At 32.6% G+C, this 27,634-nt stretch overlaps 1 protein-coding gene across 1 annotated transcript in view; it reads right to left on the bottom strand.

The window, feature by feature from the left end:
• Nucleotides 1–27,634, bottom strand: part of LOC118204957 (SRSF protein kinase 3-like) — a 63,052-nt gene that overhangs the window by 9,803 nt on the left and 25,615 nt on the right. The window contains exons 9-13 of the mRNA XM_085824357.1: nt 11,304–11,464; nt 8,860–8,947; nt 5,774–6,076; nt 3,099–3,193; nt 330–437 (exon numbers count right to left, since the gene is read on the bottom strand). Coding sequence (XP_085680483.1) covers nt 330–437; nt 3,099–3,193; nt 5,774–6,076; nt 8,860–8,947; nt 11,304–11,464 — 755 coding nt within the window. The remainder of the gene's footprint in view (nt 1–329; nt 438–3,098; nt 3,194–5,773; nt 6,077–8,859; nt 8,948–11,303; nt 11,465–27,634) is intronic.

The following is a 27,634-nucleotide window of genomic DNA, read 5'->3' as shown; positions in this document are numbered from 1 at the left end:
CCTACTATCAGTAATTCTGATCTTGATGTTAATAACCATGGAAGTGTAGCTACCATGGGCCAGTATTCCATTTCAATTAAAATTATGACTAAACTGACCATTACAACAAGGCAATACAATGGAGATTATATTAATTTACATAAAAAATTATCAGATTTTTTATTAATCATATCCTGGAATATAACATGCATAATTGTCTACAAAGCTTTTTTGGGTTATATATTATTTATAAACTAGAATACGTTAAATAAATGCTGACATTTAAAAGGGTTTCAGAATATCACAGACTAATTGTAACTTTACATATCTACATAAAAAACTCTATTTACCATACAAGCTGTACTCCATATGTCAGCAGGTGGACCATATCCAGCACCTAAAAGAACTTCTAAGCACCTATATTGCCGGGTTTGTATGTCTTCAGTGAAATGATGATGCTAAAATGCCAAAAGTAAAAAGTGCTTAAAAATTCTTCAAAACATCAAAAATTCCTGATAAAATATTATATATATATATATATGCGTGTGTGCATGTTACAGTTAAAGTAAAATATCTGTTTAGTATTAATAAATAATAACCACATCTTTTGGAGATGTGATTGATAATGCACAATAAATCACATTTACTGGTATGTATTAATAATTATAGTTCAACTGTCTCAAACGCACCCCTGGTTGGCATTCTGCCAAAAGACATAGACTCGCCCTGCGACGTGAAAGCTCTTTTCTTCTCCGGAAAGAGCTATGCTGAAGGGGAAGAAAGTCCCTATCCTTCCATCCTGTTTTGAGAATAATTTGGTCTGAATGGCGCATGCGTGTTTGCGCTCATGGTCGCGGATGAGGCGGTCGAACTACACCAATGAAGTTTGGTCAATGTGATTATTTAAGCACAATATATAATGTATTTTTAATGTTATGTGAAACGAAGGGTATGAAACTGCATACATCAACAGTTTTAATAGCAATGAAATTTGGTCACTATAAAAAATGTTTGATAATAAGGATTAGTGTGATTTACAGAATACATTCATAATTTATTACATCAAAAAATAACACTGCACACAAACACCTTAAAGTAAAAAAAAAAAAAAAAAACCACTATTACATTTTTAATAAATTAATTTATTTTGAAAGGAACAGCTTCTGTGGCATTTGAAATTAAAACGTTTCTCCTTCATCTGCAATAGAAAATCCAGTTGATCAACAAAGTTCCACTTTCATATTGTCATCACTCACTGCATCTATATCCTCATCCTCAGTTCGGATTATGGTCTGACACTGAGTATTATTAGACTGATCTCTTAAAAACAGCAAGATTTTCTTCATTTGTATTTCCTGACAAAGTATGAATTGGCAAGTAGGTTCTTAAACCTATTTCAGCTTTGCCTAGTTACAGCTTCAAACGAACAGCAATTTATTCCAAAGTGATGAGCTCCATTTTTCACAAAATGAAAGCATTTTATTCTTTTTAACCACTCCATTGTATTATTTATTTCAAACCATGTGGGTAACATTTTTTCTGTGTCTTGGTTTACTATTTCAACTGAGCTTTTTTATTGACTATGTCTTGGAATATGGCTATGCTACTGACAGGTATTACATGTTTACACAATAGTGAGGAGCTGACATGGGAAAAATGTATGCATGCAAACGACAATCTCAGACTACAACTGAAAAATTACTACATTTACAGTTCATCATCGGCAATTATTAATTATAACCCATTCATGTTATAATTCTCATAAATTATTCACTTTACAGTTTATTTCATTATTAATAAGAACCGATTATTATTAATCAGATTGGCCCCAAAAACATACATATGATAACAACATATATATTCTTTATCATAAAAAATATAAAAGGAATTCATGCTTAACCCATTGCAGTCCGGGCACACCTAAAAATTTCCCTCTGAACACACACACACACACACACACACACACACACACACACAAAAAAAAAAAAAAAAAAAAAATTGAATAAAAAAGGATTTATGGGTTACTCTGAACATTCTTTATTTATAATGAATGGCAGCACAACACAAACCAGTCCATATATTTTAGCCATGTTTAGTTTTTAAAGACCCACATTTTTCAAAGAGATCTTTCAGATTTTTTTTTTAAAGGATATAAAAGGTATTGTTTGTTAAGAAATTTCTCTGTTATTTTCTTGGCTGTATGCTAATCTCCTTATTATTAGTTTAAAATTTTTATCTTAAAATCTTGCCTAAAATTGAACAGCGAACATCAGGTGTGCCCAGAAAGAGATCACTAAAACACTAGGATCAGACAAGTGCATATCAATCAGTTAATAGAATTATGAAATTTATAGTAGAGTTTTAAATCTAGAAAATACCAACATTTCAGATTGGAGGCATATTTTAATTTTATTGGGAAAGGGTGAAGAAATTATGATTAGATGAAAAATGTTGTTACATCAGGAAAGAAGCTAAACTCTGATATCCAGTTCCAAGGAAATATGGGATAAATAAAAAGAATAAAGTGACTAAATTTTAACCTTCCCCCAATTTTTTTTGCACTTAACGAAATATGTGAAGAATGAAAATAAATGTTAAATGAAAATGATATAACTGAAATTCTCATTGGTTTGTCAATGCTCCTATTATGAAACAATGGAGGGCAAAATCTGTAGAATGGTTTTAAATCCAGAAAATATCACTGCTAAGAACAAGAGATTTTGAAAATTAAAATATTTAAAGTGAGAATTCTTGATAAAGCAGTTGAACACAGTAACTAAAAGAGAAATTTTTTCTCACTGTAAAATTAAACAGAAAGTAAACAACTTCTGGCGAGAGAAATATTTATTTGTAAATTTTGTTCTCTAAAGATCATAAAAATATTTCATCATTTCGTATTTTTAATTTTATAATTTCTACGTCATCTTACTAAACTTGAATTAGTAAACTAAAATCTGAAAAATTTCTGATATTCAGATTTGTTGAAGGTTCTGGGTCGATTTTGTACTGTGTATATACATCTAATCAAACATTTTAAAGATTTTTATACAGAAATATAAAAATATAAATTTTAAAAAATAACAGATAAACATAAAATTAAAACACAAAATTTTACATACAACCCAGCAGGCATTTCCTAAATCAGCTATTTTCACAGATATATCACAAACTTCATGAACAGGGTCGGGTTTATGATCCATTGGTTTATCATTTTCTGTAAAATATACATCTTATTAAAGATATAAAGCAAAGTTATTTAAAATAATAATCATGGTTCTGTAAGTGAAATGAAAATATATATACATGCATACACACACAAGATGGAACAAATTTCTGGAATTACTAATAACACAATTAAAAATATAATTTAAGCAATTAAAATATTTCTCACACTCAAGAGTGTTACAAATGTAAAATCCAGAATAATTTTGCACTTTTACTAAGACAGATAAACCAAAAAACCTTTTTCATTCCTATATAACCTCTATTTTAACACATTTCATATTTTAATATTAAACCTCTCTATGGAAGTTTCTTAGGAAATAGAGGGTGTTTACACATTTTTAATACAATTTCCATATCGAATTTAAAAAAAAAGAAAGCCAATATTTTGGAATAAAAATTTCCAGCAACAGCTTACTATTCAAAATGAGAAATATAGTTTGTTACTTTTTAATATATTCTTCTTTCAAAATGTCATATGTAAACAACCCATGGATCGAAGGATATATTTTTGCACTTTCTGAAGAGAAATAATCCTATTCCATAATTCAAAACCATTGACAAATGCAGGTATTAGAATTTCTACATGCAAAATAAGCAACATTATTAAATGGAAAGGGAAAAACTGTCAATTGTTACTTCCACATGAAAAGAAGACCACAAACAAGTATCTAAAAAAGGTATGCATTATTTCTAAAGTTAAATATCATTGGTAACATGAGAAAATTATGCCAACGTAGAAATCAACTGCAAAGTCTTTAAACACATCTGTAGCAACAATAAATAAAATAATAAACAAGATTTGCAACTTGAATAAATTACAAAATGCAATGTTGGCCTGCTTTTGCCAAGGCACGTGACTCAATGCAAAACAACAAGCCTACATGAAAACTACTTAGTATTTACTAACTTCTTTCATAATGTCACTTATAAACAAGTTGTGGATTAAAGAATACATTTCTGTGCTTTCTGAAGAGAAATAATCCTATTCCATAATTCAAAAACGTTGTAAAATGGTATTAAATTTCTCAGTGAAAAATAAGCAACATTATTTATTGGAAAGGGAAAAACCGGCAACAATTACTTCCACAAGGAAAGAAGAATGAATACCTAAAAAAAAAAAAATTGTATACTGTTTGTTAATGTTTTCAAAGTTAAATGTTGGTAACAACAGAAAATACGCCGACACAGAAATCTATTGCAGTCTTTAAATACATCTGCAGCAACAATAAATAAAATAATAAACCAAGATTAACAGCTTGAGAAACTTAAAACAATGTAATGTTGACCAGTTTATGACGAGGCATGTAACTCAATGTAGCGCAACTTATACAATCCAGCATGAAAACTATTTAGTAGGAGATATATGGAAATACATCATGATCTTCAGTGAAGTACAAAATTGCCTAAATAACTGCAACAACAACAAAACAAATTTTACATCTTTTCAAAAATGAAGAGAAGAAAAGTTAAAATGTGGTTCTATAAATGCAAAGAAAGGTTCAGTGAGAGATTTTTGACTGTTGCAGAATTCTCTTACAACAGAAAATGCAAAATAAGAAGAGGGGGGAAAATGTTAAAATCAAATCAACATACTATTCAAGAGAAAGTGTTATGTCTGATATTTACAGATGAAATTTCATTTTTTTATTCTTTCAAAATGTGAAACTTTATCGAGACAAGCAATAACTCATGAAAGGTACCACTGAATTTCCGGAGAAAAAAGGAAGACCGATACAGGTTTTGCATATATTCCTTTTCAATAATCCCGCTAAGTTTCCTGACGTTTCACCTATAGAGTATTGTGTCTCTGGTTTCTTGAAAAGAGCTGTTTCGAAGCGCAAACCCAGCAAGATTGATGGAAAGTAGTGAAAAAGGAATAGAAATCAGTAAGTCTGGAAATTTTATAAAAAGCTCTTCTTTAATCATGGAAATCAAAATGCAGACTTTTTGTCCAGCAAAAAAGGCTATCAGATTGAACATTTAAATTTTAAACATTAATTAAACAGCCTTGAAACCCTTCTAAAAATGTCTTCATTTCTACTTCTCTGCATCTTGAATCTTGCCTGCTCTTATTGTTGTCTACTGATTACTCCCTAGAATGAAATAATTCAATGGTACTTACTGTCTGTGTTGTCTGCTGCAGCTTGCAAATCGTCGTCATTGCCGTCTTTGTCACTGTTCAGTCTGTATCTCTCATACAATGATTTACAGAACCATTACCAGCATTACGATATCCCTGTTTTCTTGAAACTCTTTACTCTAATTGTTTCATAAATCAAAGCCCATGCACTCAAAATCCATGAACAAATCAATTAGTAAGAAGAAAACAACCATTATGCGTACAAATTCATTTTGAAATTTAGGGAAGCTTACTTTCTGAATTCTTAAATGAATATTAAAAAAATTTTCAGATTTTTTGCACTAAAAAGCTAGGGAAAGAAATGTGTTAGTGAATATGGTAATAATTTTCCCATTACATAAAATTTTATTTGTTTTACAAATCATATTTTGACAAATGATTTATACACAAATATAAAATAAACTGTAGAGAGTACACATTAATAAATACCTGGGCAAGATGCAACCCTCCTAATTTCAGGTTCTTTAGATTTTTGGTGACAGGAAGGAGTTAATGTGCTTTCTGATCTTTCTAGCCTCCCCCTCAACATCATGTAAGATTCATCTTCATTACAAAGTCCTTCTTCATGACCATTACACAGCCCTTCTGCTGACACAGAGAGGCGAGGTCTTTCAACACTCCCAATCCTTGGTATATTTTCACAATGTGTGGGACTACAATAACCAGCTGAAGGAGAAATTGAAGCACTAGGGGAATGCCTATATGTAGATTTAGTCATGTGGGTGTTTTGGCCTGGAAGAGAAACAAAAAGTTAGTCAACTAAAATTAAAAATTAACATATGGAAAAAGACTGCTTTAAGTGCCAAGGTCTGAACTTTGTTGCATTTATGTTAAATTTTGTTACACTTTTAGGATTAAAAAAAAAAATAATAAAATTTCTTTACTGACTATGCAAAAGAAAGTACACGACATTTTCCATATTTAACTTTAAAAAAATAAATAAATAAACAAAACCAGTATTCCTAAATTCATGACAAAAGTAAAAAAAAAAGAGAACATGTTAAAAAAACTATGATAATTAATTATATTAAAACTTATTGCTGATGAGTTCAAGAATTTCATATTAAAAATATATATACAAGCAAAGATTCTTTTGTTTAATCAATGCAAAACTGCTTATTTCCATTTGGAATTTCCAAAGAAATTAGTCTTTTGCTGTAAAAACACAAACAGTGTTATGGGCGAAAGCAATAAGTATCTACCTATCTATACATATAACAAAATAAAAAAATAAATAAATTAAAAAAAAAAAAGGCTTGTCTCAGTACAAGTTAGCTTCTTTGAATATGGCACAGCACATGAGGAAATGGGTGCCTTTGTGGAAAAATTTTTAGGGCAACTGGCTCGCAATAACATTACACATACGGAAAATCAGGAAAACCAACCATGCAGCCAAATCTTTCACTTGGGATTAAATCCAAGTTTAACATCCAGAATTCATGTATTTCAACCACTTGGCCACTGATAGGGCATAGCAGTGTCCCACACATTTAATACTATGGTTATTTTTTAAACAAATAACATAACCACTGATGTGACCAAAAATTATTCTTGCCCGAAATTTTTTAAATGGGAAGTCTAACTATTAAAACATATATGTAACTTCATGCAAACATATATGTAATTTCATGCAAAATATTGCAAAAATGTAACAATTCATATTAGCATAGCATATTAAAAAAATTCGAAGACTCTTATCTTTGAAAAATTTAAATGCTACATAGTCATTTAGCTACATACATTCTAATATTTAAAAAGTTGATACAAACATTCAGAATATTTAAAGAGTTTCGAAATCTGACATAATAAAAAGAGCAATTCTAGCAAATTTATTGAATGGAATTTTTCTTTTTTTACTTTTAGTATCTGCTGCTCAATACTGCATACAATATAACACCATGAAAGTGTGTGTGATTATGGCAAAGCCTCGAGGGCTATCTGCCTAAGGGGAGGGATGCCTTCGTGGAGGTCTTTCTAAGGGAAACTGGCTCGTATACACGTTACACATGGGGAAAACCACGAAAACGCCCATGCAGCCAGCCCGTTCGCGGGATTCGAACCTCGGACCGAACTACCAGTGTTCAGCGACTTTACCGCTCGGCCGCTGGTGGGCCTAACACCATGAAAGAATTTTAACAATTGTAATACCTAAACAATCTATATATTTACTACATGTAAAGAATAAATCACAAAGAAAAATTTAAACACACTTTTTCCTATTAATTTTACTAATTATAGATTACACATGTTTAAAGAAATGTTTTTTATTCATAAATTTGCAACAGTTTGATACTAACTACTGTTTCTATTATGTACACAACTAAAACATGCTTTTTAATTAGTAAAATTTATTTCTCTAAAATACCAAAATTTACTCATTTGAAAATTAAATTTCTTTTAGTTTTGATCTAAATCTGAATTTATAATCATTTACTAAAATTTTTTGAAACATGTAAGGATACAGGTGGCAACATTACACACAATCACAAATCAGAGCAAAATCTTTTACTGCAAAATTCCAATTTTTAATAGCCCATTACTGAACAGAAGAGCCTTAAGATAAACAATCAATTAACACATATTTTATAAGTTATCATATGCTAGATATATAATACTTATATACAGGAAAAAGAAGAGAAAAATCAGTTAATAGAGAATATAGAGCAACTTATTTTGTTCATTAATACAGTGAATTTACATTGTGTTTATAAGATGAATTATATTAATGATGTCTTCGTTATGTGATATGTTGCAAAATGCTGTAAACTTAAGCTATGCACATACAATATAACTTTATATATCAAATCTGGGATTAAAATAATGTTCATTTAAAGCCTGATAACAAAATAATTGCTTTTCAGCAGAACAGCATAAACACTAATGAAAAAATAATTCAAAAACGTTCAAGAGCCCAATGTACCTTTTAAATTAATGGGATTACACGAAAATATCATACAATAGAAAATCAGGTTCATTAAGTAGCATTTTATATTTAATATACCTGCTGAAATTTTCATTAGAAAACTGAAGGGATCAATGGAAATCCTTCCTCCTATCCAACTCCTTAACTTATAAGTAAGTACTTATAAGTCCTTAACTTCTAAAAGAATTAGTAATACCCTCGCCCAAAAGAATAAATTATATATACAAAAAGCATTTTATGCCTATTTTAAAGTTCTGTTTTTGCAATTTTCTAACTTTTTAATAATTTTGAAATTTGGGATTTACAAAAGATCCTGTGATAAAGAATGATCATTTTTGGATTCAGTGCTAAAAAATGTTGTTGAAATGTCATGAGACTCACTTATCAAATGGTAAAAACCATACATATCACAGACTTGGGTTATTGCTTAAAGATTATTTAAATATTATATTCATTTAAATATTATTTATATATTATTTAAAAGATTACACATGTTATAATAATGAAAACTGCTATAAAAACATTTAATACAATTTTCACTGATGTGATAGAATACAAGTAAAATTAACCGTTTTAATTCTTCCTAACTTACCACAATTGTCATCTGAGCTTCCATTACACCTGCTGTCATTGTCTAATTGTTCACCTTCTATATTATCTCCATCACCAACTACACGATCCTATTTTAGCACAGAAAATTAAAAACCTTTAATTGCAATTTTTTCATTTTTATTACATTCATTAAAAATATAATTATAATAAAAAAGGTTTTATGCATAATTCATCAAATGCAGCCTTACCATTGAAACGTGGGCCTTATCATCAAAAACTGATTTTAGTCTCTTAATTCAGCAGGCCATACTATAATCACACTGCCTACATCTGTAAAGTATCTGAACAAAATACTGTTTTCCCGTCAAACGTATTTTATTTTATATTTGAAAGCTGAAGATTTTATTTCCCAAATTCTATGTTTGAAAATATGTATAGCACTTATACTATATATAGCTGTTAAGTATAAACTAAACAGCAGTACTTTAAAAAAATTTACATAATTATCAATAAAAATAATCCTTTCCCTTTTTTTAATTATGTACTACACATCTTTTAATGATAAAACCCATGTGAGAGAGAAATTTTGCATAAGAATACATTTATAAATGTTTGCTTAAGTGTTCTCTATCATCGCTTAAAGCAAAGGTCCCCAACCTTTTGTCCCTAAGAGCATGTTCTAGAACAGTGGTACCCACATTTGCCTATAGCGAGCACATTTTGGTCTATTGTGAGCACATTCCAAAACATCAACATTTTTGTTAAACATATTTGCAATCTTAAGTGATACACCTGAAATATTAATTTTGGCAAATGGGTTTGAGATGAATGATAATATCGGTTGAACTTTATGGAAATCAGAGACGCGGAGTTCAAAATTATTTTTCAGTGCATTTAGGTTTTCCGAGTATTTCTCTGTTTCAATTGTATTGTGGTTATTAAAATGGCTTAATAAATTCTGAAAATGGGTGAAATTTTTTCTCTCATCTGATTTATCCAAAAATTTAACTTCATCTGAAAAGCAGTTACAGTCCCAGTCAATTGAAAAAGGGTTTTTTCTTTTCCCCGGAGATCTTCGTTCAGTTTGTTCAGTTAAGGTGTTATATCCGTGAGAAAACACAGATCGGATAACCAATTATTATCGTCCAATTCTTTATAACTTTTGTTTCCAGGTTCCAAAAACTGTTTTATTGGCGAAAGAAGTTCTGCAAATTGTTGAAGTACTTTTCCCCTGCTGAGCCATCTAACATTGGAATGAAGCAATAAGATTTCATTTTCACTATCAAGTTCATCAGTCAGCAATCAATTATTTTATAACGTTTTGCAAGATATCTCTTATGACTATAAATGCTTACCACATTTTAACAATTAAGAAAAATATACATGAATGGTTATTTTAAAAATATTTTTTGTTCATAGTACCTAATCAGGGTGGCGAGCACAAGATTGGGCACTGCTGCTCTAGAATATCTGTTTAATGGCTGGCACCATTTACTTTTTTAAGGTGGATTTACAGTTGGATAGATTTAATAATATATGCACATAAGAAAAAAAGATTGGTTGCATTTCGCTTTGTGCTGATATCTGTGTTGGACGCAAATTTCTATTTCGTTAAAAATGAGAACTTTCACACAGAATTTTATTGAAAACTAACATTTTTATCGTGATCGCATAGTGGCGGGCACATGTTAAACGATCGGTAGGCACCATGGTGCCTATGGGCATAGAGTTGGAAGCCCCTGCCCTAAAGTTTTACCCAAAATTTTTTAATAATTCTCTTTGTATGTCTATATATGTCTAAGGTACTTTCTATCAAAAGCATCTCTCATGTCCTGAGAAAGGCTTTGCTGCTAATTCTAAAAAGTCAGTAAATGATATTGCCAAAAGTTGCAAAACATTGTTCTGATGATTTTTAATATTGTCAACATATGTACATTTTTTTAAAATTCATAAAAAAGGTAATAAGAATGAATAAACAAATGACTGAATATACCCATCAGCAACTTAAAAATATTGAATATGCCAACATTTTAATTAATATGTTTTAAAAATTAAATACATATGATACATAATATGTATGTTTGCTTAAGAAAAACTAAATAAATTTTATAAATGCAACACTTACTGAAATTTAAAAACTGTATGGTTAAATAAATACAGAGCATGATTAAAGCAAACATGTATTTCATATATTGTTACATGTACAGAAATAGTAATTAAGCATTTGCATAGAAAATATAAAAACAGAAATTAACAGAAAAACTATTTTGCAAAACACTTTGTCACTTCTTTACAAAGTACTAACAATGAAAAATTTCTATGATTCAAATACTAGTTAACGTATTGCTATAGTCACATAATTAAAATGTTGCAATTATAAAAAGTTACTTCATTAAGATCTCAAAATTACAAGAGATTTTTAAATCAATCACAACTGTGAATTTACATTAACATAAATGTATACTATATTCACTCAAGTAATACCTGATTCAAATTTTCTTCCATTTCTAATTCTTCAAGCTGCTGCATTTGCATTTCCAGCAATTCTTGCTGACGCTTCGCTTTCTTACGCATTTTTTTCTTTTTATTTTTTGACATTTTAGTATTTGGATTGGGTCCTCTGAATTCTTTAGGAGCAGTACTGACTATATTTAAATATAAGACAGTATTTATCATGCAATGAAAAAGCATACAACTTTTTTTTTTAAATGTCATGCATTTAACACAATATAATTAAGACTTTTTTAAAATAATGGATTTATTTAAATACAACTGTTTGACATTTAATGATATTTCACAATCTGTAAATTAATGTACACATAAAAATAACTGGAAATATACATGGAAGTGGCAAATTTCCAACCATTTTTATGTCCCGGTCAACCTATCATCAATTTTACCATAAAAATATCATTATAGATTAAGTTTTAATAAAACAACATAAAAAAAAATAGTTACAAAAGCTTTGTCTACTGAGATAGCTTACACACTAACAGGTGAAGCATATTTTAGAATGAAAAATTTAGTAAAATGAAACCAATAACTACGAGAATGAGAGTTTCCGCCATTATTTCTACATCAATAAAAGAATTTTCCATGTGAGTGAACAATTAAAATGGTGAAAGTAAATGAAGTTGCTTTTCAAGCCACTACTAAACAGGAATCTAAAATTAAACTCTGAATTTTGGGCTATTACATAAATTATTACAAAAAATACTACAAAACTTTTAATGTATGCAAAACAACTATGAATTTCATTCATGAAAAATTTTATATTGCCATGGTGGTCAGCTGTGAGTGCTTGCTGTGATCTTATGTGTCTAACTGTAAAATAACATGAGTTCAGTTTTTACTTTTTAAAAGGCACACTACTGTGAAATATGGAATTTGAGTTTTGCTTCAATCTAACAGGAACTATGTTAAGGATTACCACCTGTCTGAGTATTTGTTTACAGGAAGCTTCTGGCATACACTAGATTCAAACTCTAATATGGATGAAAGTATTTTAGTGCATTTTATAAACATTACCTTACTCAGAGTGTGAGAGATAACCATACAACAGATAAAGTTCATCAGCCTTAAATCTAAACAGAAAGGGACTTCCAATCTCTAGTGAAGTTTATTTCACTCTTTAATAACCTAACCAAAGCATTTACATGAACAAAATGATACATCATAAGGACCATTTATTTACTTAATAAGCACAACAAATTATATCTAGCTGAGACATTATAATTTTCAGCAGTCACCTAAAATTACAGGCTAGGAAAATTCAGTATTTATGACAAATGATGTATAATTTGTATTCTAAAAGGTTTAAGTTTCTGCAGAAAGTGTAGTTTGTAGAAAAAAGAGAACGGGGTTAGGATCCAGGAACAAAATTTTCTCTATAAACACTGCATTACAAAAACACAGAGATTCTAAACATAAATTGATTCTTGTCATATATATATAAACCAAAATTACATTTCAAGTGTTCCAGAATGATGCTTAGAAAGAACTGCAGTTTGTGAACTTCCTCCTAGAATCACTTCTGAGCAATGAACCATTGTCATGAAGGAGCCTGGTTCATGATATAACAACTTTCTAATATATATGTACACTGCTGGCCACCATAAATGCAACAACCTGAAGGAAGCATGCAAATAACATGGAATTTACAACATGCATCAACGGAGGTGAGATATACAAACGATTAGAATTTCAGCGCAGACGCACATCACTCGCGCCTGTGGCGCCACTTCAAAGCGTTATTTAAGGCTTGGAGTTTTCAACAATTTCAAGTTCGACACTTGTGTTTTTCTTGTGTTTTTTTTTAAAAAAAGGGGGATCAATTATGCCTTTTAGTAAACAACGATCATTGTTTGATCAAGTACCCGAGTTCGACAGAGGAAGGATAGTGGCCTGCCGAGAGTGTAGATTATCTTTCAGGGAAATCAGTAGCAATGTTGGACGAAACCAAACAACTGTAATGCGGATATGTGACTGTTGGATGCAGGAGTGTACCACAGACCGGCGTGTTCGATCGCATCCACCTCAGTGCACCACTTCACGTGATGAAAGGAACATTGTGCACATGGCAGTGACCGATCGCTCAGTCAATGCACGAACTATAGCACAGCACATTCAGTCTGTAACACATTATCCAGTGTCTGCGCGTACCATTCGATGCCGTTTACTGCAGAGTGGTCTGTCTGCAAGACGTCCATTACTTCATTTACCCTTGACGCAGAACCACAGACGTCTCCGCTGTCAATGTTGTGATGAAAGAAGGATATGGACGGCAGTATGGATTGAAATTGTCTTTACTGACGAATTACGCTTCTGTCTGCAACACCACAATGGTCGGATTCGAGTCTGGAGACACTGTGGAGAGAGGATGCTGAACGGCTGCGTTATGCTCCGCCACACTAGTCATGCACCGGGTATTATGGTATGGGGCGGTATTGGATATCACTCTCGCACTCCTCTAGTACGCATTGCCGGTAATTTAAACAGCACGCGTTACACCTCCGAGGTGTTGGAGCCAGTTGTCCTTCCTTACGTTTAGGGCTTTCCCATATTTTAACAGGATAATACGCGACCACACATGGCACGCATTGTCGTAGGATTCTTGGTCAATCGCCAGGAACTCAAAAAGAGATATTTATTTATTAAATGTTAAATGCATGTACTCTTGTATTTTTAACTTTCCGGCTTAGCTTTCCTTTAATATTCGTCACGCGCTACACTGCACGGGGAATAAAACAATTTAATTTATAATTCAACTAACATTAGCTATTTAAATACGAAATCCATAACATTATGTATGTGTTTCACAACATGAACTGGCTTAGGTAATACACTGCTGGCCACCCTAATCGCAACACCAAGAAAGACAAGAGATATCACAATAAAATTTATTTAGTAGATAACATGTTGAACAAGTATCAAATGATTAAATTTATAGACTTCTGTGAAGTGTGGTTCCTTCCAGAATCAGTAGTCAGAGTAGCCACCATTGTTGGAGATCACTGCTGCCACACACATTGATTCAAAGAGACTTTGGATGCGTTCTTGGGGTACAGCAGACCAAGCAGCTTCCATACGTTGCCAAAGTTGATCTGGTGTGGCAGCTTGGGATGTAATCTCGGTCAATCGTTCAGCAACCATGGACCACATACATGTTTTCTATCGGCGAAAGATCCGGAGAGCAAGCCAGCCAGGTCCAGAAAATTCTTGCGCACGATTTAAAATCTTATAAAAAGGAGGAAAACCTCTCAGTTCATTGTTAGTTTTGTTGTTGTTTTAAGAGTTTGTTTAGAAAACTGCTCTTGTTGATTGCAGCGAATTCGCGGATTAGCTTTCTTTAGCTGTTTTGAATTAAGTTCATTTTGTAATGAACCTGTACACACGTAACACTTTTTGGTGTCAGTAGTGGGGTTTGAATGCCAATTACTAGAGCAATGGAAGAACAGTTAAGGCAATTCATGGCAGCCTTTGCTGCATTTAAAGAAGAGATGAAAGACTCTGTTAAAGAAGAAATGAAATCGGGACAGCAATCCGTTAAAGATGAAATGAAATCGGGAGAAAAATCCGTTAAAAGAGAGATGAAAGCAATTCAAGAAAAGATTGAAGCAGGTCAAGAAGAAAGGAAAAGAGATATTACTTGTATAATAGAGAAAACAAATTTGAGGCTATGGAAGGCAGAATTGACACTGTTGATACTAAAGTTGGAAAAATAGAAGAGAGTTTCTTCGGTAAAAGAACAAATAAAAGCAAGAGTTTCTTCTCTCAAAGATCGAATAGAAGACAGAGTTTCTGTTGTAGAACAACGAATCGAAGGAAGGGTTTTGCCGTCCAACACTAAATCGAACAACAAACTGATGACAGGGTTTGAGCAATTGTGAAAGAAGTTGATACTTTAAAGAAGTTTGTAGCGACGGCAAGGAGCAATTCTGATAGTTTCACATTTTTACCTGTGCCTCCTTGTCCCTCACTGAAGCTATCCACTTATGATGGGAAGACCTGCTGGCAAGTGTATACGACACAATTTTCAATAGTGACGGACGCAAATGGATGGGATTCCCAAGTTAAGGCCTGTCATCTTGCCGCTTCTCTGACAGCAAATGCAGCGGATATTCTGCAGACTCTTCCCGAAAACCAGAAACTTGACTTCGAAGCTTTATCCGGCACATTGGAGCTGCGCTTTGGCGAGAAATGTCTAAAAGACTACAGCAGGCTTCAATTAAAATCCCATCAACAGAATCACTCCAGGAGCTCGCCACCGATATCGAAAGGCTTTCTCATCTCGCCTTTACATAGTGCCCTAGAGAAATGAGGGAAATCCTGTCCCTGCAGTATTTTATCGATGGGATCCGGGATCCCGAAATACAGAAGGCTCTACGAATGGCGGATGTTAAAGATTTAAAAAGTGCTCTAGTGTACGCCATGAAATTCGAGGCAGCTCAACAAGCAACTCGTAGAGATTGCCAACTCAATGCCTTGAGAAGAAATATCAATGACAAGAAACCGATCTTAAAATGTTGGAACTGTGGAGCTGAAGGACACATATGGCAGAACTGCAGAACACCCCAGAGCAGAGAAAATATGAGAGGTGGGTTAAACAGACAATTAAATGTCATGGGCCGGAAAATGATTGACAGGAAACCAAAGTGCTGGAACTGTGGAGCTGAAGGCCACGTATGAAATAATTGCAGAACACCCCAGGGTACGAAAATTGAGACCATTTCTCAGCAACGATGTAAGAACCAGACAACTCAATACCTTGAGAAGAAATATCAATGACAAGAAACCGACCTTAAAATATTGGAACTGTGGAGCTAAAGGACACATATAGCAGAACTGCTGAACACCCCAGAGCAGGGAAAATATGAGGTGGGTTAAACAGACAATTAAATGTCATGGGACGGAAAAAGGATTGACAGGAAACCAAAGTGCTAAAACTGTGGAGCTGAAGGCCACGTATGAAAGAATTGCAGAACACCCCAGGGTACGAAAATTGAGACTATTTCTCAGAAACAACGCAGGAAACAAATTAATGACCATATCAAGGAACTGAGGTTACCAGATAATGAAAAACCTTGTTTTAAAGCGCTCAAGATTTCTACAGTGAGTGGCAACAGTAACAGACAGTCCATCAATGCGCATATCGATGGAGTTCCTTGCAATATGATCAATGACACAGGAGCTAATGTTACCATCATTAGGAAAGATTTAGCTGAACAGTTTAAAGATAAACTTATTTGGATGCCATCCTGTGTTACCCTTCAGACTGCGTCTGGTGATAAGATCGACATAGCTGGGAAGTTAAATGTGAACATCACGTTTGGAAGTGCCGCCTACCATTAAACGACATATGTCGCGGATATTACATATTCATGCATACTTGGATTAGACTTTTTAAGGAAATACAGTTTTTCCTTGGACTTCAAAAACAACAGAGAACATGACTATCCATCCTTAGTAGGGATCCTCTCCTGGAAATTGTCCGAAAGACCCAACTCAGGAAGCTGCCGAAATCATACTAAGATCGAAAAGAAATGCAAGTCTACCAGCTATTCTCCATTTCAGATGCTCTTCGGTCGAGACCTTCATTTGCCTTGTGACCGCCTGTTTGATCTCCATACGGATGCGTCTTCATCGCCTGAGGAACACATCTAAGATGTCAAGGCCCGTTTTGAAGTGATGCACCATTCCGCACGAAAGCGAGTCAATTTGGCAACAGAGAAAGCGAAGTCCAGATACAACACGAGAGCTACTGGACATAGATCCAACAAAGGAGACAAGGTGTGGCTGTGGAACCCGATTCGACGAAAAAGACTCAGGCCTAAATTACAGTCACCTTGGGATGGTCCGTACACAGTCCCAAACAGGCCGAATGACGTCGCGGTTCGGATCCGTAAGTCTTCGAACTCTAAACCTAAAGTCGTTCATTACGACAGGTTAGCTCATTACTATGGCCATAATACGTAGTGTAAATAATTGTAAATAGTGTAAGACGATGGTCCTTTTTGTTTCTAAATGTGTATTTTGTATTTATTTGATAACATTTTATTTGATTCATGGTTTTTTTTTTTTTTTTTTTTTTTTTTTTGTTATTGTAATGTAAATTTTATTATTGCATTTATGCCTTTAGTTGTAAGTTTGGCTTCCTGTACAGGGATTGTACTGCCCGGGAAGTGCAGTCCTCGGGAAGGGGGCTGTGTTACGTATTTTGTATTTAAAAAGCTAATGTTAATTGAATTATAAATTAAATTGTTTTATTCCCCATGCAGTGTAGCGCGTGACGAATATTAAAGGAAAGCTAAGCCAGAAAGTTAAAAATACAAGAGCACGCGCTTTTAACATTTAATAAATAAATACATCTTTTTGATTTCGAGAAAGTTTCGGAAAATTCTCGCGTGCGATTTAAAATCTTATAAAAAGGAGGAAAACCTCTCTGCTCGTTGTTAGTTTGTTGTTTAAAGAGTTTGTTTAGAAAACTGCTCTTGCTGATTGCAGCAAATTCGCGGATTAGCTTTCTTTAGCTGTTTTGAATTAAGTTCTTTTGAACATTTGAGTAGTTAAAAGATAACTAGTGTGAGATTTTGTAATACTGCACGAATATCTGAGAAAATTTAAGCATTATTTGTTGTGATAATAATAAATTTTCTTCCCTTTTCATCGGACTTGTGCATTCATTTTGTAATGAACCCGTACACACGCAACACTATATATAACCAATAAAAAAAGTTACGTTTCATATTTTATGTTTTCAGGCTGTGGGCTTGAAGTGAAAAATAAGTACAGTACGAAGTCTGGAATCTCGACATCCGATAACCAGAACGATCTTTCCATAAATTCCTATAAAACTTTTTTCCCCCTTTCTCTCACATGGTGTAGGAACAGACAATATGACAAGCAAAAGCAAGTGTGTTGTAAATTAATTTTTATTCTAAATAGCTTTTTTTTGGCCCAAAAATTATCATTATATTATCATTCATAATATTGAATTATACTGCAGGCTGTTGAGACTTTAAACATTTGCCAGCTAGAGAGTTACATTTTTATTTTCAGTTTGAATGAATAAGAGTGAAGACTGTCACTTTTCTGCCTCATTTAGTTTTTAGCTTATTTAATAAGCAGACCCAAAGACCAGTATTTGTTTGGAGTGAAATGTTACACATACTGCATACATATTTTTCTTTGCTAAAATTGAAAATTTAATATGATGAATAAGACATTTTGATGCAGACAATGGTTTTCACTTAATCCTTTATGTATTAAATTAGAGATTTCATATCAAGAAGGTATGAAGATAAGGGACAACTGCCCCCTCCCCCCCCCAAAAAAAAGAAGAATGGTTCATGGAATGAAATGAATTTTAATAAGCTCTCCAGTTACGCAGTAACTAATGCCTGAAAACTTTACCAATAGTTGTCAGATGGATTTTCTGATTCAAAAGCTTCATATGTAGTTTTGTGTAATAACATTTCAGTCTGTGCAACATCTAAGATATTAACGGTGTGTTATTAAGACTATTTTAGTCCCCACCATTTTTAGTAATACTTGACAACAAAATGTTACCAAGCATTTGGAAATTTTAACATGAATGTGAATTTTTCCTGAGTATGCCCTGTATTTAGATAAGTTCTAGTTTATTCTTGGAAAGGACCAGTTAAGCTCTCAAATGTTCCTCCCACAACATTACTTATTATTAACTAGTGGCATGCAGTTTTAGAGAATTCCGATTTTTCACACAGTTTTCTAGTGACTTTATTTAAGCTTTTGGTACAGAACTTAAATTTCGGAAAGTGCTTTTGTGATATGTTAAAGGGTTTAGAATGAAATATATTGTTCTTTTACTTCTGTACTTAAATACAGAGAGGAATTTAGTCAAAAAAGCTGTTCTCTTAGAAGATGATTACGAAAACATGTTCAAACAGTTAACACAGGGTTTACATGAAAGCAATCAGCTGATGGTTTCACAGTGTTGGGTGTGTGTATTTTTGTTTGTTTGTCTTTTTGCTTTTAATCCACAAGTTGGGCAATAAAAGCAACCTAATTCAAAAACTGTACCAGAAAATAAATATTTTTTAACATTTAAATATAAAAGATTTTTGACTGACACTGACAGATACAAACACACATGTTGAAATTATTTCTTTTCCCTCCGATGGATTCAGTTTTTCTTTTATTTTTTATCGTCTGTCGCCGGCTAGGTCACGTGACTGGCGGCAGAGAAGGAATGTAATACTTTTTTAGTTAAGCTTGAGGGCGACGCCTTTAAATGATCTGATCTTGGCCGCATAGCGGTAATTGTTCTTGATAAACGAATATTGGCCCTATGATGGGGAAATTTATATTATATGTAAATTTTGTGCTTTGAATAATGTAAATAATGTACATAAGCGCTTCATTAAATATTTCTGTGTTTCAACTAGAAGTTCTTATTTTCAAGTTGAGTCTTTACGTGAAAATGGTATATTGACTCTTGATTATACTAGTATATTCTTGATTAATTTGATGCTCTCCCAACTCGTGAAAAATAGAATCGTGAATTCGTGAGCATAAACGTGACAATTTTTATATACATAATTTTGGTGCCGAAATTCCCGGACCTTTAGATACTTTAAAATCGAAACTGAATATAGTTGAATATAGTTCTATGCTGGAATAATGGAAGGATACCTGAAAATATCAGGTAAGCCATTTTCTTTCATTCTTGAAGTATTCAACCTTGAAAAATAATGATTGAGTTAAATAAAAGTATTGAATATTTATGTTGATTTATTGAAATATTACTTGAAAGAATAATACTTCATTGATGCTTGAAAAAAATACTTGGTCTTATTCGAAGGAAATTTGTAGACTATAAATATATTGTTTTTAAAGGAAGTGCTTAAAATATTGAAATACTGTACTTTAAATTTTGTTACAATTATTTGTTGAATTTTGTAAGGTTATATTCCATTACTTGAAATATGGAAAATATAGACAAATTAAAGTCGAAAAGAGCTGCTATCAGATCTGCAATCACTAAACAAATAAATAAAGCAGAAGATTTGCTGGTAGCAGCGATTGAAAGAACTGACACAGATTCCTTGTTAGAGTGTCAGGATATTTTGTCAGAAAAAGAAAATTCTTTAAATGAAATTGATAAAGAGATAGATAAATTGATTGAAGATAAAGCTGAATATGAAAAAGAATTAAAATCGGTTGAAGAATACTCTCATAAAATTTTGAGTATGAAATCCAAAATTAAGAATAGGTTAAGAAAATGTAAAGCAGATACCGAAGTTAACGTAGTTCAAAATGTACCTGTAACTCCTGTAATCGAAAGTAAATTTGTTGCGGCAGTTAAGTTGCCGAAATTAAATATTGAAAAATTCTCTGGTGATCCCAGCACTTATTTAGAATTTATTAACTGTTTCAAGAATGCTGTGGATAACAATGACTCTTTGTCAAAAATAAGTAAATTTCAATACCTGAAATCTCTTTTGACAGGTACTGCATATAATGTTGTATCAGGGTTTGATCTCACTGATGAAAATTATGATGAATGCCTAAAATTGTTAAACGAAAGATATGGTAGGCGTGATACAATCATAAACTGTCATATAAATAAAATTTTGAACTTAGAGCCAGTAAAATCATCAAATAATATAAGGGGACTTAGAAATCTGTATGATAAATGTGAAATACATATCAGAAATCTCAAGTCAATGGGGGTAACAACAGGTTCATACGAGCATCTACTTTTGCCTATACTGTTAAAATTGTTACCAGAAAACATGGTTCTAGAATTTCATAAGAAAAATAATACAGAAAATGAGTATAAGGTCAATGACCTATTGGAATTTATAAGAGAAGATTTACGTGCCCATGAAGCCACAATATTAGTAAATAATTCTTCTAGTAATAAAATACATGACACTTACACTAATTTTAATTCCAAACAAAAATATAATCAGAACTTTTCTTCTAAGAAAAGTGTTCCTTCGGCTGCTGCCTTGAACACTTCTATAAAAATATTTTGTGTATTTTGTGACTCTTCGGATCATACAAGCTTGGGTTGTAAAAGGTATACAGACCAAGAGAAACGTTTTAAATTGAAGAAGGGAGGACGCTGTTACAAGTGTTTTTTAAAATCACACCTGTCTTCTAACTGTAAAAGTAAATCAACCCCATGTTCGAAATGTGGTAATAAATTTCACAATGAGCTGTTCTGTAATAAATCAGAAAAACATGAAAGTCCTGAAAATATTAACGCAGATAAATCCACAACCTTAGTATCTTGCGTTTCTGAACAGAAAAATAAAACTATTTCTACATTACTCCAAACTTGTATTGTATGTGTCTCTGGTGGTGAAAACAGAATCCATGCAAGGGTTTTGTGTGATAGTGGTTCAGAAAAATGCTTTATAAAAGAAAATTTAGTAAGAAAACTGAATTTAAAGCCTATTAGAAAAGAAAATTTATTAGTATATTCATTTGGCGGACGAAAACCACAAGAATCATCATTTGACGTAGTTTCTCTTGAATTACAAAATGTTTCGCAAACAAACAATTCCATAAATATTGAAGCCTTGGTAGTTGAAAAAATAACTGGTGCTACAGTCAAAATTCCAGACAAAGGTTTGATTCAACGCTTGAAAATGAGAGGATTTAATCCTGCTGATACAGGGCATGAACGGGAAATAACTATTTTACTAGGGTCAGACTTTTTATGGCAAATTCAATTAGGTATTGTGGGAAAAATTGGGAAGCATTTATACATTGCAGAAACTATTTTCGGACATACAATTCAGGGGCAGATAGAATCAAAAGATAGAAGAATAAATTGTTGTAGTGTATCAGTTGAGAGTGAAAATGATGAACTGAAGAAATTTTGGGATTTAGAAGTCATGGGTATTGTTGAGAATAACGAAAAGAATTCTAGTGATTTAGAAATCATAAATTACTTTCAAAATAATTTGAAATTTAAAAATGGTCGTTATGAGGCAAGGTTACTATGGAGCAAATCTCGCGATTTATTGAGAAATAATCTTGAAGTGGCTAAAAGAAGATTTGCTAGTCTAGAAAATAAATTTAAGTGTAATGAAATGTTATTTGAAGAATACAACAATAGTCTCAGGGAACAAGAACATTTAGGAATTGTAGAAGTATGCCCTGAAAACAGCTCAACACTTAATTCTTATTATATGCCTCACCATCCTGTAATTAGAAACGACAAAACAACAACAAAGGTATGCATCGTTTACGATGCTTCTTCAAAATCAAATGATGCACTTTCTCTCAATGATTGTCTTCACCCAGGGCCAAATCTAAATCCAAATGTTTTGGACGTTATTTTGAAATTCCGCGAAAATAGGATCGCCTTTTCGGCAGATATCGAAAAGGCATTCCTTCAAATATCAATCGCAGAAGAAGACAGAGATTATCTGAGATTTCTTTATTTTAAAAACCTTGATAGAAAAGAGAGTGTAATTTCTTACAAAATGACAAGAGCAACCTTTGGTGTAACTTGTAGTCCTTTCATCCTTGCCTGCACAATAAAACATCACATTGATAAGTACAAGAATTCTAACTTTAAGACTTTTGAAATGCTTAACTCAAATCTTTACGTGGATGACCTATTTTCTGGAGCGACAACTGTTGAAGAAGCGCTTAATCTATCAAATGAATCTGTTAAAATTCTTGATGAAGGAGGTCTAAATCTAAGAAAATTCGAAACCAATTCCCTAGAGCTTAAGCAGAAATGGCTTGAGGAAAAGTTAATCTCTCTCAATAGTGACACTCCATGTACATCCTTAAAAGTACTAGGTTTAATATGGAACAATGATAAAAATGTCTTAGGACTAGAATTAACACCCTTACTGTCCTCTATAAACACTGAATGTACCAAACGTAATGTATTAAAAATAGCAGCCAAAAATTTTGACCCATCTGGATTTATCGCACCCTTTGTAATTCGAATTAAATGTTTATTGCAACAGCTATGGCTTCAAGGGGTACCTTGGGATGAGATCTTTTCTGGAGAACTCGAAAATGACTGGAAAATATGGCTCTCTGAAATAAAAGAACTTAAAATGTTGAAAATTCCCAGATATTATTTTCATGTACCAAATTTAGACAGGGACACTGTTCAGTTACACATTTTTAGTGATGCTAATCCAAATGCGTATGGCTCAGTCGCATACTTGAGATACAGAACTGATGAAGATAAATTTGAAACTACATTTGTTTTGGCAAAATCACGTGTTGCACCATTAAAGAAATTAACGCTTCCCCGCCTTGAATTGATGGGAGCACTGGTGGGTGCTAGGGTTGCCAACTACCTGAAAAATATTCTACATATTTCAAATGTCATTTTATGGTCAGATTCGGAAATAGTTCTACATTGGATTAAAGGTACAGCTAAAAGATGGAAACCTTTCATTGCTAATAGAATTTCAGAAATACATGAAATTTCAGATCCTTGTTCATGGAGACATTGCGAAGGAAAACTCAACCCTGCAGATCTAATAACAAAGGGTTGTTCTGCAAAAGAACTGATAGATTCTTCGAAATGGTGGCATGGCCCTGCATTTCTTTCGTTACCTGAAAGTCAATGGCCAAAATCCAAACTATCGACGTCAAAATTACATGATGTATCAGAAGAATCTCGAAACTCGGAAGCTATCCTAGCGTGTTTGATCAAAACAGACAAAGCTGAAAATGTTCCACTCATGAATTTGACAAAATTTAGTTCCTTGAAAAAACTTTATCGTGTGACTGTTTGGATTTTCAGATTTATATCAAATTTAAAAGTAAAAAGGGAAAATAGAAATTTTGCGGAAATTTCAGCAGAAGAAATCAGTAAATCTGAAACCTTTTGGTTAAAACAAGCTCAAGAAGATAGTTTTCCTGAAGTTATAAAGTCTCTAAGAGAAAACAAGCATATTCCAAAAGATTCAAAATTGTTCGAATTAAATCCCATATTATCAGATGAAGGTCTACTTTTGGTACGAGGTCGGTTACAAAAGTCAAACCTACTATTTAACAACAAACATCCAATAGTAATCCCTTCAAAACATAAATTAAGTGAATTAGTAGTATGAGACGCTCATGAAAAGGTTTATCATGCGGGTGTATCGGATACTCTAGTGCATATACGTGAAAAATTCTGGCTCTTAAGAGGAAAACAATACGTCAAATCAATCCTGAGTAAATGCTTAATATGCAAAAAATATAATGTACGTCCTGGACAACAAATCACTGCACCTCTTCCAGCGGATAGAGTTAATGAATCTCCACCTTTCGCAATTTGTGGACTCGATTTTGCAGGTCCTTTGTATGTAAAAGAAAATGACAACAAATACTACATTTTATTGTTTACTTGCGCTACTACAAGAGCTATTCACCTTGAGCTCGTAAAAGGCATGAGCACTGAAGAATTTTTACTTGCGTTCCGCAGGTTCGTATCCCGAAGAGGTTTGTGTTCCACTGTGTACTCGGACAATGCTAGAACATTTAAAAGAGCCGAACTTGAATTAAAGCAAATGTGGAAAGTGATTAACCACCCTGAAGTTAAAAAATTTTATGCTTCGCATGGAATCACATGGAAATACATTGTGGAACGTGCTGCCTGGTGGGGCGGTTTTTATGAACGTTTAGTTCGCAGTGTAAAATCTAGTTTAAGAAAGAACATTGGGAAATCATCTTTGACTCAAAGTGAATTAGAAACGCTTTTGCTTGAAATAGAAGCGATGATAAACTCGCGACCATTAACATACGTCTTTTCTGATCTTGAAGAGCCCTCCGCACTTACTCCAGCCCACCTGTTGATTGGTAAACGACTCTTGAGTTTGCCAGCTGTAAGGAGGAATGACTTGAATTTACCAGGTTCCAGAGAAGTAATGTTAAAACGTTTCCGTACACGAGAAAATCTAATAAATCACTTTTGGAACAGATGGAAAAAAGAATATCTCCTGTGCTTGAGATCTGCTCATTATACCGGTCAGAAGAAACCATCTACATTCAACGTGAATGATATAGTACTTTTTCATGATGAAAATTTACCTAGAAGTTTGTGGAAATTAGGAAGAATAACCAAAACCTTTATTGGTAGAGATGGAATGATCAGATCGTGTGAAGTGAAAACTGGTAATTCGGTAATCAAACGTCCAGTGCAGCTATTGTACAATTTAGAAATTGATGATATCAGTAATTGCAATAATCAGTGACTGGTTAAAAAAAATTGGACTGAATGACTGATAAACTGATGAAAAAAAAAATGTTCTTTTTCATAATGTTTTCATTTATTCATTATTATTTTCCTTGGTTTAATGATTTGTGGTGATCTTGAGAAATGTTAATTTAAATGTTTTGTTTTTTCTATAGTTTCAGAAAAAATTTTCTTGATGTTAAGAAATTATTGATATAATGTGACCTGTATATGTAAGTAATTTTTATTTGTTTCTTATTGTTATAGTAATATTGTAATAGTTAAATTTATGATGAACCTATTGTTCATCGGGGGGGAGTTTGTTGAAATTATTTCTTTTCCCTCCGATGGATTCAGTTTTTCTTTTATTTTTTATCGTCTGTCGCCGACTAGGTCACGTGACTGGCGGCAGAGAAGGAATGTAATACTTTTTTAGTTAAGCTTGAGGGCGACGCCTTTAAATGATCTGATCTTGGCCGCATAGCGGTAATTGTTCTTGATAAACGAATATTGGCCCTATGATGGGGAAATTTATATTATATGTAAATTTTGTGCTTTGAATAATGTAAATAATGTACATAAGCGCTTCATTAAATATTTCTGTGTTTCAACTAGAAGTTCTTATTTTCAAGTTGAGTCTTTACGTGAAAATGGTATATTGACTCTTGATTATACTAGTATATTCTTGATTAATTTGATGCTCTCCCAACTCGTGAAAAATAGAATCGTGAATTCGTGAGCATAAACGTGACAATTTTTATACAACACATTTATAACTTTTAAATTTTTTATTTTTCATGGAAACCTTCAATTCCAATTTATAGACTCCAAGGCCTACATTTGTGAAATACTGCTCTAGCACATTGTGCATTATTATTCTTGTTACCTTACCCATTCAAAAACTGTCTTTTTCTTATACCTAATCCCCTATGATGGATACCACGGCCCACCATTGCTGTTCAAAGAAATTCTTCATTCTGACATATCACCCATATACTTAAATGAACATTCAATAAAGGGTCCATAGAAGGAAGTTAAAACAGATTTAATCATAAAATTAGTAAATAAAAAAATCAGTAACACAACAACCTTGTTTTAATAAGTTTTGACAAAATGGGTATTTTTGTTTGCCATTTTCTTTGAGTCTGAAAACTCTAATCTAAAACTTTACAGTATAAGTTTCAGTTTTTGTATAAAACAATCAGGTGAAATACCTTTTTTTGTATAAGAGAATCTTACTTTGCTCACATAAAAAGTTTGACTTTTTGCTGAACACACATTCTAATAGATTTAAATTTATATTATCTTTGAATAATATGTTTGTTCTAAAACAAAATTTTAAAAAGATTTGGATTTTACATATTTATTGATGACCAAGTCTAAATTCCATAAATCCAGAAATTCACTATTTGAGAAAGTAAAGAATTCGAAATTCTAGCTATATCCAGATCATAAATACTCCTGCATCTGAAAGAATTTCTGCAAAACAACTTTTAATACAGTGTTTCTTACAGCTAGAATCTGTGAAGCAGCAAATCTGTGGCCTCTTAGAAGCAGGGCATACAATCATGGAAGCAGTGAGATGTGTGAATGTTTTAAAACAGACAGTCTACACCAGGGTTTCTTAAACTGCGGGTTGCGACCCCCTTGGGGTTGTGGGATCTGCAGCAAGGGGGTCGGCAAAAATTTTAGCAGTTTTGATATTTCTTTTACTTATTATAATAATTTTAAAATTACCAAATATTTTTACACAATGTATTTGCAAATAGGTAAAGATAAGAAAATGCAAACAAAGAAAAAAAAACCAAAACATTTCAATGCATTCTTTTTATAATATAAACGTTCATTTTCCTTGCTTTGCACGTGATGCTGTCATTTTGTCTGTTACTTATTTAAAATTTGCACATTGTTCTAGTCTTAAAATCAGAAATTAATGACCTAAAACTGCAATAGTATATTACAGTACAAGAGAAAAAATTAAGTTTCACTCATGTGTGTGTCAGATTTGCACAATACTTATGCGGACCCACAAAATTTTTGTAAATATTATGGCATCCTGAAGGGGTCACGAAAAAATCACAGTGATAAAGACATGTTGTGATTGAAAAAAGTTTAAGAAACCCTG

Source organism: Stegodyphus dumicola, chromosome 9, assembly GCF_044657685.1.
Source record: "Stegodyphus dumicola isolate Sdum_Otavi_A_Nest chromosome 9, ASM4465768v1".
Lineage (NCBI taxonomy): Eukaryota > Metazoa > Arthropoda > Arachnida > Araneae > Eresidae > Stegodyphus > Stegodyphus dumicola.
The sequence above is the reverse complement of the archived record's forward strand: the minus strand, read 5'-3'. Positions and strand labels throughout refer to the sequence as shown.